General features: G+C 49.4%; 1 protein-coding gene across 1 annotated transcript; it reads right to left on the bottom strand.

The window, feature by feature from the left end:
- Window positions 1-9096: 9096 nt before the first annotated feature.
- Window positions 9097-10812, bottom strand: Gpr84 (G protein-coupled receptor 84). Its single transcript, XM_070006159.1, has one exon. The coding sequence runs from the start codon at window positions 10810-10812 to the stop codon at window positions 9622-9624; it is 1191 nt and encodes a 396-aa protein (XP_069862260.1). The 3' UTR covers window positions 9097-9621.
- Between the last annotated feature and the right edge of the window lie 4815 nt (window positions 10813-15627).

Genomic DNA, 15627 nt, shown 5'->3' on the forward strand with positions numbered 1-15627 from the left:
ACACAGCACAGGACAGAGAAGACAACCCTCAGTAGGAAAATCTGAGCGAAGGGGAGAGATGAAATTGGCTTATGAATACCTAGGAGTGGTTAGAAGACAGAGGCAACTAGGCACCAATTATTTCCAAGAATAGGAAGGAATTCAGGTAGAACACAGCAGCAGCAGCAGCAGCAGCAGATGAGAAACAGAAGTCTGTCCTACATGGAGAGGGATTTACAAGGCAGACTCTGATCCTCAATAGAGTGAGAATCCTAGCTCCTGAGGAGGCTGGGATCTGAGGATCAAAGTTCAAAGCCAGCCTGGAGAGAAAAGTCCAGGAGGCCCTTATCTCCAATTAGCCAGCAAAAAGCCAGAAGTGGAGCGTAGCTCAAGTGGCAGAATGCCAGCCTTCAGCAGAAAAAGCCATGCAAGAGCACAAGGAGTTCCTGAGTTCAAGGCTTAGTGCTGGGGGGTGGGGAGTTGGGAGGGGTGGAGGAGGGAGGGGGTACCTTCTCATCTGAAAGTGAAGAAAAATCCTTTGCAAGGTGCCAGTGGCCCATACCTGGAATCTTAGCCACTCAGAAGGCTGAGAGCTGAGGATCAAAGCCAATCCCTGGCAGAAAAGTTGGGGAGACTCATCTCAATTAACCCCTAAAAGGTGAAGGAGTGGCTCAAGTGGTAGATCACTAGTTTTGAGAAAACGACAACAACCAGGGACAGTACCCAGGCCCTGAGTTCAAGCCTCAGGACTGACACCAAAAAAAAAGAGAGAAATCCTTGGCCAAGGGTTATTAGCTCTAGCCCCTTTCAGAAAGCCTTTATCTTGGAGATCCTCAGCTCCCTTCTGAAAGGGAGCAGCCAGACCCTGTCTTACAGTAGTACATTATTGGACTAAAATCTCTAGGCAGCAGACTGTGTGTGTGTGTGTGTGTGTGTGTGTGTGTGTGTGTGTGTGTGTGTGTGTGTGTGTGTGTGTGTGTGTGTGTGTGTGTGTGTGTACATGGGCGCAAAGGAAGGGAATGATACAATTTAGGAGTTTCTGAGAAGACAGTATATATCTTTAGTGGATGAACCCTGCAGCTCCTTAGCTGACATAGCTAGAGGTTCTGTAGAATCTAAGACATCTAACTCTGAGGGTCTCAATTTTCCCAGTTCCTAGCATCCAACATTCTGCTTCTTACAATCCCACCAACCCATTCCTGCTCAGGGTCTAGTAAGGGAAAACTTGTGAACTCCTCTCAAATTCTAGGCAAAGTCAGATGCCTCTGATTCATACCTGTAATCCTAGCTACTCAGGAAGCTCAAATCTTAGGATCACAGTTCAAAGCTCCTATTTCCAATTAACAACAAAAACAAAATGAAATGAGAGCTGGAAATGCAGCTGTTTCAAGTAGTAGAGCTACTAGCCTTTGAGCAAAAAGTTCAGGGATAGAACCCAAGCCCAGATGGGGTTGGGAAGGTGGCTTGGTAGTAGAGTGCTTTGCTTAGTATGCATAAGCCCTGGGTTTGATTCCTCAGTACCATTTACACAGAAAAAGCCAGAAGTGGCACTGTGGCTCAAATTGTAGAGTGCTAACTTGAGCAAAAGAAGATCAGGGACAGTGCCCAGGCCCTGAGTTCAAGTCCCAGGACTGGCAAAAAGAAAGAAAGAAAGAGAGAAAGAGAGAAAGAGAGAAAGAAAGAAAGAAAGAAAGAAAGAAAGAAAGAAAGAAAGAAAGAAAGAAAGAAAGAAAGAAAGGAAAGAAAGAAAGAAAGAAAGAAAGAAAGAAAGAAAGAAAGAAAGAAAGAAAGAAAGAAAGGGAGAGAAAAGAACCCAGGCCCAGAGTTCAAGCCCAGGCCCTGAGTGTAAGCCCCAGGACCAGCACACAAACAACAGAAAAGACTTCTGTGCAAGCTGGAATCACAAAGTTGGAAGCTTTACTGGGAAAGGATCCTGGAAGGTTGAGAGAAAACAAAAGAATTGCAGCTAGAGAAGGAGGGAACTGGGTTCAGAAGAAACAGGAAAAGGGAGAAGGGAGTCTCTCTTTTTTCCTTACTCCCCCTTCCCCCAATTGAGGAGGCAGATTTACAGCCTTGCTTTGGGGAGGGGGGGGGACTGTGCATAAGGAAGACAGATCTGCAGTTCTGCCCTCTGAGTGTCTGGGTACTTAGCTTTAACTTCCCCATTAGCATCAATCCCCATCTTTCTGCCCATCCGTCTTCTGACATCAGCTCCTTCCCCTCTCTGTAGCCCAGGCTTTCTGACCCTAAGTGGCTCTTAAAGGGCCAGTCTAGACCCTTTCTCCCTCCCTCCTCCCAGTCCAGGCAGCAGGCTGTGTGTTCACATGAGCACTGTAGTCATCCTCACTAAGGCCAAAGCATATGAAGGCATGGTGGGAACAAGGTGACTCTCTGTTCTCTTTAGACTTTGTTTATTCCCCTTTCCCCTCCTCTTTTTTTTTCTTTTCTTTTTGTCGGTGGTGGGGCCTGAACTCTGGGCCCCAGCATTGTCCCTGAGCTCTTCAGCTCAAGGCTAGTGCCACAGTACCACTTCCAGCTTTTTTCTGCTTATATGGTGCTGAGAAGTCGAACCCAGGGCCTCATACATGCAATGCAAGCACTCTGCCACTGAGCCACCTTCCCAGCCCCTCCCCTCCTTTTCTTCTCTTCTCTTTTTTGTTGTTTGTGGCAGGTCTCCCAAGCCTCAGCCTTCCTGCCTTAGCTTCCAAGCCCTGAGATTACAATGTGTGCCACCATGCCTGCCCTGACCACCCCCATCTTTGTGTCTACCCAAGTTGTAAGCAAGCTCACTACTTGGGCCAGGGGATCACAGACTCATGGCTTTGGGAGCTACAGCTTGGTGAAGTCATAGATTCTATAGGCAGATATTTCTTCCCTCCTTCCTATCCTTGGAGCCTCAGGGCGAAGAGGTGTCAAGAAGTAAAGTATCAAATATACTGGGGAGAGTGTGTTTTTCCTTACTTATTCTTTGTGCCAGTACTGGTGCTTGAACTCTGGGCCCAGGCACTGACCCTGAGCTTCTTTATTGTTGAAGGCTAGTGCTCTACCACTTTGAACCCCAGTGCCACTTCTGGTTTTCTGGGGGTTAATTGGAAATGAGAGTTACAGGCTTTCCTACCTGGGCTGGCTTTGAACCATGATCCTCAGATCTTAGCCTCCTGAGTAACTAGGATCACAGGTGTAAACCACTGGTGCCCAGCTGTTCCTTAGCTTTTTTTGTTCAAGGTTGGTGCTCTACCACTTGAGTCACAACTCCAATTCCAGCTCTTTGGTAGTTTACTGGAGTTAAGAGTCAATGGAGGGGCTGGGAAGGTGGCTCAGTGGTAGAGCGCTTGCCTTGTATGCATGAGGCCCTGGGTTTTATTCATCAGCATCACATAAGCAGAAAAAGCTGGAAGTGGTACTGTGGTAGAGCGCTATCCTTGAGCTGAAGAGCTGAGGGACAGCTCCCAGGCCCAGGGTTCAGGCCCCATGGCCAACCAAAAAAAAAAAAAAAAGTGTCAATGGACTTTCCCCCCTGGTTTTGAACCAAAAGCAATAATCAGATCTCAACCTCTCGAGTAGCTATATATTTTCAAACCCTTTCTCTGCCTACTCTGCTGTTCTACCCCTCAAGGCTCCAACTTTTTGGTCATGGGGCCTGGGCGCTGTCCCCAGCTCTTTAGCTCAAGGCTAGCACTCTACCACTTGAGCCACAGCGCCACTTCTGGCTTTTTCTGCTTATGTGGTGCTGAGGAATCAAACCCAGGGCCTCATGTTTGCAAGGCAAGCACTGTACCACTGAGCCACCTTCCCAGCCCTGCTTTTAATTCTCTACCAGCACAGGGTTGGACAGGTTTGGGCCTGCAGCTCCTAGGAGATGCCCCCAGGCCCACATTCAACTGAGCTGAGGCACGTACTACGGAAGCAGGCTTCTCCCCATTTTCTGCAGAAAAGCTGTAACTGCACCCAAGTGGTTCTAAAGAATGCTGGAATGCTTGGAAAGTTCCTTCCCTATCTGCCTCCAATCCTTTCTGCTGCAAAGCTCTGTGTGTCTCAGAGGGGCTCTCTACCACCGTCAAAGTCCCTTCTTGATATCTGAAACCCATTCCCCATGTCCCCCAGTGCTCCTTCTCTGGCTCAGGATGAGAAGGAATGGGGGGAGGGGGGGTTGAGAAAGTGGCCATGTTAAAAATAGGAGCCCCCAGTGGCACCCCTAGTGGCCCCTTATTTATCACCTCTGAACCTCACTCTCAAAGAAGCATAAATATTCTTAATTCCTGAAGGCTTAGTCCTGAACTCATAAATCTAACTGGGGAGGTGAGCCAGGGGGAGGAGGAGGCCTGTGAAGTGGGGAGACCACATCCCCTAGGGGGAGGTATGCCCCACTTGGGCCCAGCAGGAGCTGACGTGTCTTGTATCTTTTCATATTTCCTCTGGGGATTTTTCTCATCGCGGGGGGGGGGGGGGGGGGGAGGAAGACACCAACACAGAGCAAAAGGAAATGGAAAAACCAAAGTGGACCTGACTGTGGTCTTTCTTATTGGCTCTCCATCTTTCTCCCTCCCCCATGTCTTTGCTTGCACCTTCCAGTTGTCCTTCCCTGCTTCTCCCTCCCTCTCTCCTTCCTTCCCTCCCTCCCTCTTCTTTAGTCATTCCTTCCATAGCCACTGTTGGGAAAGGACCTTTCTGTCCCATTCATTTGGAAAGAAAACTCCCTCTGAGGGCTCAGATGCCCCCTGCGTTTGTTTGACTATTCGCCCTTCCACACAAGTACTTTCTGTCAGTGTGTCCTTCCTGGCTCCTCAGACTAATTTCTTTCCTCTGAGTTTTCCCCCTCCACCATCTCGCCTCACCTTCCTTCCTTTCTGAAACCTCTGTCCCCTCAGTGTCCCTTTTGCTCCCCAGTTCCCATTCTCTCCCTCTGGGGTCTCCTCTCCACGTCTCCCCCCCCCCCATCTGCCCCCCTCACATCCAACCCTGGGCCACAGTTCCCACCCCACCCCCACCCCCAGGCCTACAGCCCGCTCCCAGCGGACAGCGGAGGAGGGAGGAGGGGGCCCGCGGAACAGGTAGCGGGAGCGCGGCTGGAATGGTGGGGAACGCGGGGTGGGGAGGGAAGGGGCGGACGGCGGCGAGGGGAGGGGCAGCCTCGCTCCCATCTGAGTCCCCCCCCCCCCTCAACGCAGCCACTAAGCCATAAATCAGGGCCGAGGCGGATCGGCCAATGGGAGAGTGACTCGTAAATCGGCCTGTCAAGCTCAGCCAATGAGAACGGGCGTTAAATCAAGTCCTGTCAGCGCTTGGCCAATGAAAGGCCCTGGGCTGACCATAAATCTGCCTGTGAGAGACAGCGAAAGAGAGAGAGAGTGTGAGCGAGCAAGAGCCCGCGTGGGCGGGGGAGTGGAGGGAGGAGGCGCCGCGGGGGCCGGAGTGGGCAGGGAGGGAGGGGGAGAGGCACGGGAGGGGGGGGGGAGAGCGAGAGGCCTGAGAGAAAAACCCGCGATAACTGAGATGCGGGGGACGGAGATGTCCTACGGGAGAGACGGACAGATGGAGAGAGACAAAGGCCGGCGGGAGAGATAGTGTCAGAGAGCGCGCGGCCGAGCGCGGGCTCGCGCGGGACACGGACGGGCTCGCGGGCACGCGCACCCGAGCGGCCTGGCGCACGGACACGCGCGGTGCGCGCGCACCGCGAGCGATTGAAGGCCGGGGGGCGGGGGAGGGAAGCTCACTGTCTTCTCACTCCCAGCCCTTTATTGTAATGAAGGCGAGGTGCTGGGTGGGTGGGTGGGTGGGTGGGGAGAAGGTGAGGAAGGGCCGCCTCAATACTGGCTTCCTTGGTGTTCCCTGAGTCCTTTTCTTCCTAAAATCGTCCCTTGAGACATTTTCCCACCAGTGAGTAATAACTGGGAAGTCCTTCCTGAGCGGTCTAACTTCAGTCCTCATTTGAGGAAGCCTTCAAGGAACATGAAAAGTGAGCCCTTTTACAAGCTTCAGAGCCTTAGAAGGGGGGACCTTAGGGATCAACCAGTCACTTGATCCTAGTTGGAGCTAGGCAGGCCTGCCCAAAGTGGGTAGTCAGCCTGGTGTGCTGGCGATCACATCAGTTAGACTTTGCCTTCTGAGAATCAGGGTCCCACCCATTTACTAGCCCTTCGACCTGGGACGCATGAACTGGTGTATCAGTTTTCTCACTTGTGAAGAGATGATAGCAGACCCTTCGTGGGAATTTTGTGAGCGTTACCTGGAATAATCTAGTTGCAGACTTTGGAACCTGACTAGGCTTGTGGGAAGAGTGAGCCCTACCCTCTTCCCCTTGGCTTTGTACCTGTCACGAAACCTGAGCCCAAGAGTGGTCTTCAAAGAGCTGTTCCTTATTTATTGATTGATTTTGGTCTGTCATGGGGCTTGAATTCCGGGCCTAGGTGCTGTCCCTCAGCTCTTCAGCTCAGGGCAAGTGCGCTACCACTTGAGCCACAGTGTCACTTCCAATTTTCTGGTGGTTTATTGGACATAAGAGTCTCATAGACATTCCTGCCCTATCTGGCTTTGAACCATGACTCTCAGAACTCAGCCTCCTGAACAGCTAGGATTACAGGGGGTGAGCCACTGGTGCTTGGTGAGCTGCTCCTTTATCTGGAGTGAATTTTCAGAGTCTTGTGCCAGTACCGGGTCTTGAACTCAGAATCTCGAGCTCTTGTGTAGCTTTTTTTTTTTTTCTCAAGGCTCTACCCCTTGAGTTACACTTCCACTTCCAGTTTTTTTGCTGACTGATTGGAGACAAAGATCCTCGGATCTCAGTCTCCTGAGCAGCTAGGATTATGGGCACTGGGCCATCTGAGCCCAGTTCAGGTTATGGTTTCTGTCATAGGAGTCCACCTGGTTTAAGAGGCAGGATTCTTGGGGCCCAGAAACATGCTATATATGAGGGTATCCATCTATCCATTCTCTGTGCATATTTGATTCTCTCCAGACTCTTCTCCATTCACAGTCCAGATGTTGGGGGGTTAGGAAGGGCAAGCAGCCTCAAAGCTTTCACATTCCACCCCAACCCCACTCACCAGACAATCACTACTTCATGAAAATAGAGATCTGTGCTTCACTTTTTCCCCCTAAGCTTTGGGGATGAGGGACAGTGTAGATCCCTCAGTTTCCACCCAGCTGGTCAGGACCTCTGGTCCTGCAGGCCCTTCCTGTCCATCTGGGAAGTCAGAAAGGAAACACAGGGAACTAGCGCCACCTGGTGGCCACAAGTGATTTCGGGCTGTGGGAGTACATGCCAGATTTTATAGTCATGCTGGAGGGAAAGAACTGTGGTTTCCCCCTAGCCAGGCCCCTGATCTTTCTCAATGAGTGTCTCTGTTCTGCTTTCAGAAGCCAGGGTAACAAGAGCTTCTGGGAGAGGCGGGCAGCAAGGGGCCTGGGGAACGGGGGACATAGCCCCAAAGAGCAGACCCTGCCAGGGCAGTCGAGATCCCTGTGTGCCTTGGCCTCAACTACACCAGAGCAGAGTCGTCCTTAACTAGACCTTTTGTGCAGGGCATAGGAGTGGGGAAGGGGCTGGGTTCACAGGAAGGCTGTCAAGATGAATCACCAGGCAGATGCTGGTGGCTCACACCTATAATCCTAGCTGCTCAGGAGGCTGAGGTCTGAGGATTGTGGTTCACAGCCAGTCTGGACAGGAAAGTCTGTGAAACTTATTCCCACTAAACTACCAAAGAAACCAGAAGTGAAACAGTGGCTTGTGTTAAAGCACTAAGCCCTGAGCAAAAGAAGCTCAGGGATAGCACCCAGGCCCTGAGCTCAAACCCCAGAACTAGTACAAAATAAATAAATAAAAATTGTTGGGGTGGGGGGAAGCGGGGATAGCGCCCAGTTCTGGGAAGTGAAACATAAAGGCAGGTAAATCTTTTGAAACAGTCTCACATTTCTCTTATTTCTCTCTATTAAAAAAATTTTTTTTGGTGGTACTGGGGTTTGAGCCCAGAGCTTTGCACTTGCTAGGAAAGTGCTCTACTATGAGAGTCACACTCCTTTTTTGCTTTTGTTATTTTTCAGATAGGATCTCTCAGTTTTTTCCCAGACTATGCTAGACTGCAATGCTCAGTATGTAGACTTATGCTCCAAACGTAGCTCGGATGACAGGTACCCACTATCATGCCCAGTTTATTGGTTAAGATGTTTAATGTTTCCTCCCAATCTCAGCCTCCTGTGTCTCTGGGATTACAGTACTAATCATCCGGGCCTGGGTACCTCATGTCTTATAACATGGAAACCTCAAGTAAAGGCTATGTCCTTGTTCAGCTGTTGTCTACCTCTGCTCTCTCCCTTCAGATGAGCAGCTATTAGGCTCTATCTCCAACCTTGATCTTTTTTCTTCTTCCATAGACACCATGTGTAAATATTAAAACCATTTATTTATTTATTTGTTACCTCATCCTAGGATTTGAACTCTGGCCCTGGTGTTGTCCCTGAGCTTCTTTTTGCTCAAGGCTAGCACTCTACCACTTGAGCCAGTATGCCACTTCCAGCTTTTTCTGAGTAATTTATTGGAGATAAGAGTCTTGTGGACTTTTCTGCCTGGGCTGGCTTCAACTGTGCCTGGTTTTATTTTATTTATGTATTTATTTATGTATTTATTTTTGGGTCGGTCGTGGGGCTTAAACTCTGGGCCTGGGCACTATCCCTCAGCTCTTCAGCTCAAGGTGAACACTCTACCGCTTGAGCCACAGTGCCACTTCCCATTTTCTAGTAGTTTATTGGAGATAAGAGTCTCACGGACTTTCCTGCGGCTGGCTTTGAATCATGATCCTCAGATCTCAGCCTCCTGAGTAGGATTACAGATGTGAGCCACTGGTGCCCAGCCTGGCTTTATTTTATTTTAAATAAGATGGTCTCACTGTATAGCCCATGCTGATTTAAAAATCAAAACCCTCCTGTCTTGAATACTAGGATAACAAGTATGCACTACCACACCAAGCTGTACTTTATTTATTAATGATTAATAAGACTTTTGTGGGGGCTGGGAAAGTGGTTCAGTGGTAGAGTGCTTGCCTTGCATGCATGAGGTGCTGGGTTCAATTCCTCAGCACCACATAAGCAGAAAAAGCTGGAAGTGGTGCTATGGCTCAAGTGGTAGAGCGCTAGCCTTGAGCTGAAGAGCTGAAGGACAGCGCCCAGGCCCAGAGTTCAGGCCTCATAATGGACAAAAAAAAAAAAGACTTATTGGATGCTGGTGGCTTGTGTCTGTAATCTTAGCTACTCAGGATCTCAGTTGAAAGTCAGCCCAAGCAAAAAATTGTGAGAGACCCTTATTTCCACTTGACCAGAAAAAATCTGGAAGTGGAGATATGGGTCATATGGTAGAGCACCAGCCTTGAGTAAAAAAAGCTAGAGGAGAGTGCTGAGTTCAAGCTTCAGTACTGGCACACACACACACACACACACACACACACACACACACACACACACACACACACACACACACACACACACATTAGTAGGGCTCCTTGGGCATTCTGGGGCTGAAACACTGGTGGAGGAAAGGGGTAGTTTGGTGGGCATTCCACAGGTCTTACTTTCATCTGTTTGTCTAACAGCTGCCCGCTTCAGTTTTGGAAGAGATGGTGATCTTTGGTTCTGGTAAATGGGCTTGGAGTTCTAACGGAGCCTACGGAAGCTCTGGGGCCCTCGTTTTAATATGGAGCCGTATGCTCGGCGGAACTGGTAGTTCATGGCTGCATAAAGAACTGGATTGATACAACTGTTGAGCCAGGTGAGGTTGGCAGCAAGCATGTGGACCACCCGGGGGGCCCGGATCATGGCATCCAGGAGGTTGAGCAGCAGGAAGGGGATGTAGCTCAGGACAAAGCAGAGGAACACCGCGAAACACATCTGAGTCACTCTCCCAAACTCTGCTGAAGAGTCCTGAGCTCTTCGGGCTCCTTTAGTTGGCTGGGCCCTGGCAGATGCTTCTTGGGGGCTTTTCTCTGTCATCTGCTTGGCTACTTCGCTGTGGCCCTGGTGCCCTGGCTCTGACGAGTCCCCTTCCAGGGTCTGGGTGGTAGCAGCACTGACTGGTTCAGATGAAATTCCTTCCCCAGGTCCCCTAGATGCCAGCCCGCTGTCCAGCTCCTGGAAACGCCCAGGGATAGCCTCATCCGTCCCAGCCACGTGGTTGGAGCGGATGCTGGCACGCTGCAGCTTGTACTTGTCCAGAGCCCGGGCTGCTCGTCTTACCTGACGATGAATGAGGCCATAAAAGATGCCCACGCTGCTGAGCCCAAGCACAAAGTAGACACCCAGGAGAATAGTGGTATATGGCCGGCCTTGAGTGCGGTGAAAGCTGCAGGTGCAGACGGAGGGTACCAAGATATAAACAGACCAGAGCGGGGCAAAGCTGGTCACCCCCACCACCCAGGTGCTCACCAAGGCCAGCACTACCCGCCTTGCACTGAACACTCGAGGAAAGAGCTTAGGGTGGGCAATGAGGAGGTAGCGTCCCAGGGCAATGAGGCAGAGAGTGAGGATGGAGACAGAGTTGGAAACGAAAAGGAGGAGTCCGAACACCCTGCAGAAGGTGGCACCCGTGCGCCAGTGCAGGTGGAGGTAGGTGTCCACGGAGAAGGGCTGGAGCAAGGTGCAGTACAGCAGGTCGGCCAGGGTGAGGTTGGCGATGAGCAGGTTGAAGCGGGTGCGCAGCTTGGGCTGGATGGCTAAGGCCAGCAAGGTGAGCACATTTCCCACCGTGCCCGTCACAGTCACCACTACCCCCCAGCTAACAGCCACGTAACGATAGCCCAGCACAGACTCGTGGTAGCAGGAGAAGTTGGCATCCGGGGTTGTCAACATGATGGAGGCTGAAGACACAGGGAATAGAAGAAGAAAAGGGAATCAAAACCTGGCCTTCCACATTGGGGCTGCTAGTCATGCACCCGTGGCTCACGCCTGCCATCGTGGTTCCTCAAGAGGCTGAGATCTGAGGATCGTGGTTTGAAGACAACCCAGTCAGGAAAGGCTGTGAAACTCTTTTTTTTTTTTTTTTTTGGTCGGTCGTGGGGCTTGAACTCTGGGCCTGGGCGCTGTCCCTCAGCTCTCTAGCTCAAGGCGAGCGCTCTACCACTTGAGCTACCGCGCCACTTCCGGTTTTCTGGTGGTTTATTGGAGATAGGAGTCTCACGGTCTCTCCTGCCGGGGCTGGCTTTGAACCGCGATCCTCAGATCTCAGCCTCTTGAGTAGCTAGGATTACAGGCATGAGCCACCAGCGCCCGGCGGCTGTGAAACTCTTAACCACCAGAAAACTAGAAATGGAGCTGTGGCTCAAAGTGGTAGGGCACTAACCTTGAGCAAAAGAATTCAGGGACATTGCCCAGGCTCTGAGTTCAAGCCCCACAAAAGCAAAAAAAAACAACAACAACAACAAACCAGTCTTTCATTGTTATTGTTGTTGTCGGTCATGAGGCTTGAACTCAGGGTCTGGGCACTGTCCCTAAGCTCTTTTGATCAAGGCTAGCACCTCTACCTCTCTGAGCCACAGCACTACTTCTGGTGTTTAATGGGAGATAAGAATCTGGGTTTCCTGCCTGGGTTGTCTTCAAACCATGATCCTCAGATCTCAGCCTCTTGAGTAACCAAGATTACAGGTGTGAACCACCACTTCTGGCTTATATGAGACTCTTATCTCCACTAACTTACCAAAAAAAAAAGCCAGAAGTGGAGCTGTGGCTTAAATAGTAGAGTGCTAACCTTGAGTACAGAATCTCAGGCTCAGTGCCTGATTATATCACCAAGTCCATTGCTGAAGTTCAACTAAGTGAGGCTCTAGAGCAGGTCAGGAATGGTACCCTGCTTTTGTAGGGAGAGCTTATTGGGAGAGGTCTTAGGACAGGAAGCAATGTCTTCATGGAGACAGCCCAACCACTCCAGTGGCTTTCAAAATCCCCCTAGACCAGCAGTAGCATCTTAGGAACTTGCTAGATAGATACATCCTTAGGCTCACTCACTCAAAACTGGGTGGGACCCATATATACATTTTCAAATAAGCCCCCTTCACTCACCCCAGAAGTACTCACCTGAGCCTTCCAAGTCTTCTGTTTTCTCTCTAATGGAGGAAGCCCAACTTGCCTAAAGAGACCTTCCTAGTTAGTGGACATACAGGGGTCAAACAGGAAGTAGAATGTCTCCTTTTCTGCTAGACTAAAAGAACAAGAAACTCCCCAGTTACTTAATCTCAGCCACTTCCTTCCTTACCTTCTGTTGGAACTACTCATTTTGCTTTTGCTACTAAAATCTGGGCTTCTGGGAGGGGGGAGAGGGAGGGGTCAGTGTGAGATAAAGAGGGATGGGGTAATAATGATTAAATACAAATGTACTTATTATTGCCTTACCTATGTAACTATAACTCCCCAGCTCATCACCTTGTCAATAAAAAACAAAATAGCATAAAAATTTACATGATAACTAAACAAAGTTTGAAAATATAATAAACTTTAAAATCAAAAAATTTAAAAATCTGGGCTGGGAAGGTGGCTCAGTGGTAGAGCGCTTGCCTTGCATGCATGAGGCCCTGGGTTCGATTCCTCAGCACTACATAAGCAAAAAGAAAAAAGCCAGAAGTGGCACTGTGGCTCAAGTGGTAGAGCGCTAGCCTTGAGCTGAAGAGCCGAGAGACAGCGCCCAGGCCCAGAGTTTGGGCCCCACGACTGGACCCCCCCCCCCAAAAAAATTAAAATCTGAGCTTCTATGTTGATTTTGTTGTTGTTGTTGGTCATGGGACTTGAGCCCAAGGTCTGAGCACTGTCCCTGAGCTCTTTTGCTCTTCTGGTGGTTAATTAATGATAGGAGTCTTATGGACTTTCCTGCCCAGGCTGGCTTTGAACCACGATCCTCAGATCTCAGCCTCCTGAGTAGCGATGATTACAGGTGTGAACCACTGGCACCCGGCTTGCATTTACTTTGTTGAAGTTTCTCTGCAATTTACTTCAGAATTGTCTTACTCTTCCCCTCTCCTTCTAGAAACTCAGACTCTTCTTTGCTTGGCCAGGCACCGCTGAAAGTAGTTTGGATATATATATATATATATATATAAACTCTAGGTACCTTAAGGGCTTTGTGTGTATTTTGTGGGGAGTATTGCCTTTCTTCTCTTCAGGGTTTGGAGATGGTTTGATTTAGAGAGTACACCCTGGCATATCTGGGAAATGGAGTTGCATTAAAAAAAAAAAAGGTATGAAATGAGTCATTCAGGATTCCAGCTTCAATCCCCTTAGAGGAACAGGCTCCCTGATCATTCATTCATTCATACAATTCATTCATTCTTCCATTCACTCCACAAATCTGTACTGGGTGCCAGCTAGCACCAGCATCTGAGCTAGACACTGGAACACTGGAAGGTTTGACACAAAGCCTTATGCATAGTATGGCCGGGGACACAAATAGATAAACATACAAAAGCTTAATGGTGCCTTAAACAGGGGTTATAAAAATTCAGCCTATAGGCTAAATCTGACTGGTAGTGTATGCGTGTGTGTGTGCTGGCATTAATATTGGAACTTGATCTCAGGGCCTGGCATTCTCCTCTAGCTTTTTTAGCTCAAGGCTGGCATACTATCACTTGAACAATACCCTTACTTCCCACTTTTTATTGGTTAATTGGCAGAGTCTCATGGATTTTCCTCCCCAGGCTGGCTTCGAACCACAATCAGATCTCAGCTTCCTGAGTAGCTTGGATTAAAGTCATGAATCACTGGCTCCCTGCTTTTTCTCCCCCTAGAAACAGGATCTCGCTATGTAAAGGTTGGTCTTGAACCTGCACCTCAATTTTCTCAGTGCAGGGTTTCAGGCATATACTACCATGTTTAAATTGAATTCAGCTAAAACAAGCAAGTTTGAGGTGCCTGGGATATGTCTTTGTTTCTCAGTTCCAATCCCTTTCATTCTTTCTACATATAATCCAGAGCTTTACCAATGGGACCAACCACTCTTGCCCCTTATCCTTTGGAGTCATGGGGCTTGAACTCTGGGCTCTACCACTGGAGCCACAGTACCACTTCTGGTTCTTATTGGCGGTAAGAATCTCATGGACTATCTTGTTTGGGCTAGCTTTGAAGCTCGACCAGGGTCCAGGCCCCGAGATCTCAGTCACCTGAGTAGGATTACAGGCCTGAGCCACCAGCTTTAGTCTCTGCTTTTTTTTTTTTTTTTTTTTAAAGCTAGATTACCTCTACCCCTAAAAGAAAAAAACCAAAAAACTCTTTGTTGGGTTCCAGTTCTGAACTCACAGTCAACCCCTACCCCCAACTTCCCAGTTGACAAATCAAGGGGCCCCTATTCCCATCTCCTTCCTCTTTTGAAGTCAGTGTCTCACCTTTCCTGTTCCTGTCTTTCGCTAGACTGGAAAGTGGGCAAGGACAAGTGAGAAGACACATCACATAGCGGGTGGAGTTTTGCTTTGACTTTCCTCCCACCCAGCAGGGCTAGACCCAGGGGTGGGGGGTGGGAGTCATGGGTTCCTGGCTAGACTTGTGACTATATAGTTGAACTAGTTTCTGGGATTACGGAGGCTTTCACCAGATGACAGGCAGCTAAGTGCTCTTGTTTCAGACCAATTGGAGAGACCAAATAGTGCCACATTTCTGCAAGTGGCACATTCCCAGGGCTTTAGTCTTGCATGTATGGAGATCTCAACAAACCTAAAGACCCAGGCTTGACTGAATACTGGTGGCTCACACCTGTAATCCTTTTTTCTTTTTGTGCCAGTCCTAGGACTTGAACTCAGGGTCTAGACACTATCCCTGAGCTTCTTTTACTCAAGGCTAGTGCTTTACCACTTGAGCCACAGCTCCATTTCTGGCAAGAATGTGTGCGTGTGTATCTCCTGAGTCTCCTGAGCTGGGTGCTAGTGGCTATTGCCTGTAATTCTAGCTACTCAGGAGGCTGAGATCTGAGGGTCACAGTTAGAAGCCAGCCCAGGCAGAAAAGTCTGTGAAACCCTTATCTCCAATAAACTACTCAGAAAAAGCTGGAAGTGGTGCTGTGAGCACAGAGAGGCTCAGGGACAGGGTCCAGGCCCCGAGTTCAAGCCCCAGGACCAGCAAAAAGAAAAGAAAAAAAATCTGGACGTTCCTTCCCAGACTGGCTGTAATCCTTCCTAGTCAGAAGGCTGTGGTCTGAGGATCACAGTTTAAAGCCAGCTGGGGGAGAAAAGTCTGTAAGACTCTTACGTCCAATTAACCAGCAAAAAGCTAGAAGTAGAGCAGTGGCTTAAGTGGTTGAATGCTAGCCTTGAGTAAAAAGCTAAGCGACAGTGCCCCAGCCCTGAGTTCAAGCCTCAGGACTGGTACAAAGTGACAACAAAGCAACAAACTTCACCTTTTTGTAGATGAAAAACAAGTTCAGAGGGCAGGGACTGACCCAAAGTCACTATCCCAGGGCAAGCATAGTCCAGAGTTCAGATTCTCAGATCCTGTCAGTCTTCATGTCTGTCTGTCTGTTTTGGGTTCCTACCAGAGGCACAAAAGCCCAGATGCTTTCTTTTGTCTGGGTTTACATCCATCTCTCCAGAACTGCAAAAAACACATCGAAGTGGCTTGGCCTAGGGGAGACGCCTTTTCTGTGTCGATGGCGCCTCCTGGTGGACTTGTGGTGAGTTCTCAACAACTGCAGCA

Source organism: Dipodomys merriami, unplaced genomic scaffold (genome assembly GCF_024711535.1).
Source record: "Dipodomys merriami isolate MVZ:Mamm:240054 unplaced genomic scaffold, mDipMer1.0.p SCAF_699, whole genome shotgun sequence".
Classification (NCBI taxonomy): Eukaryota; Metazoa; Chordata; class Mammalia; order Rodentia; family Heteromyidae; genus Dipodomys; species Dipodomys merriami.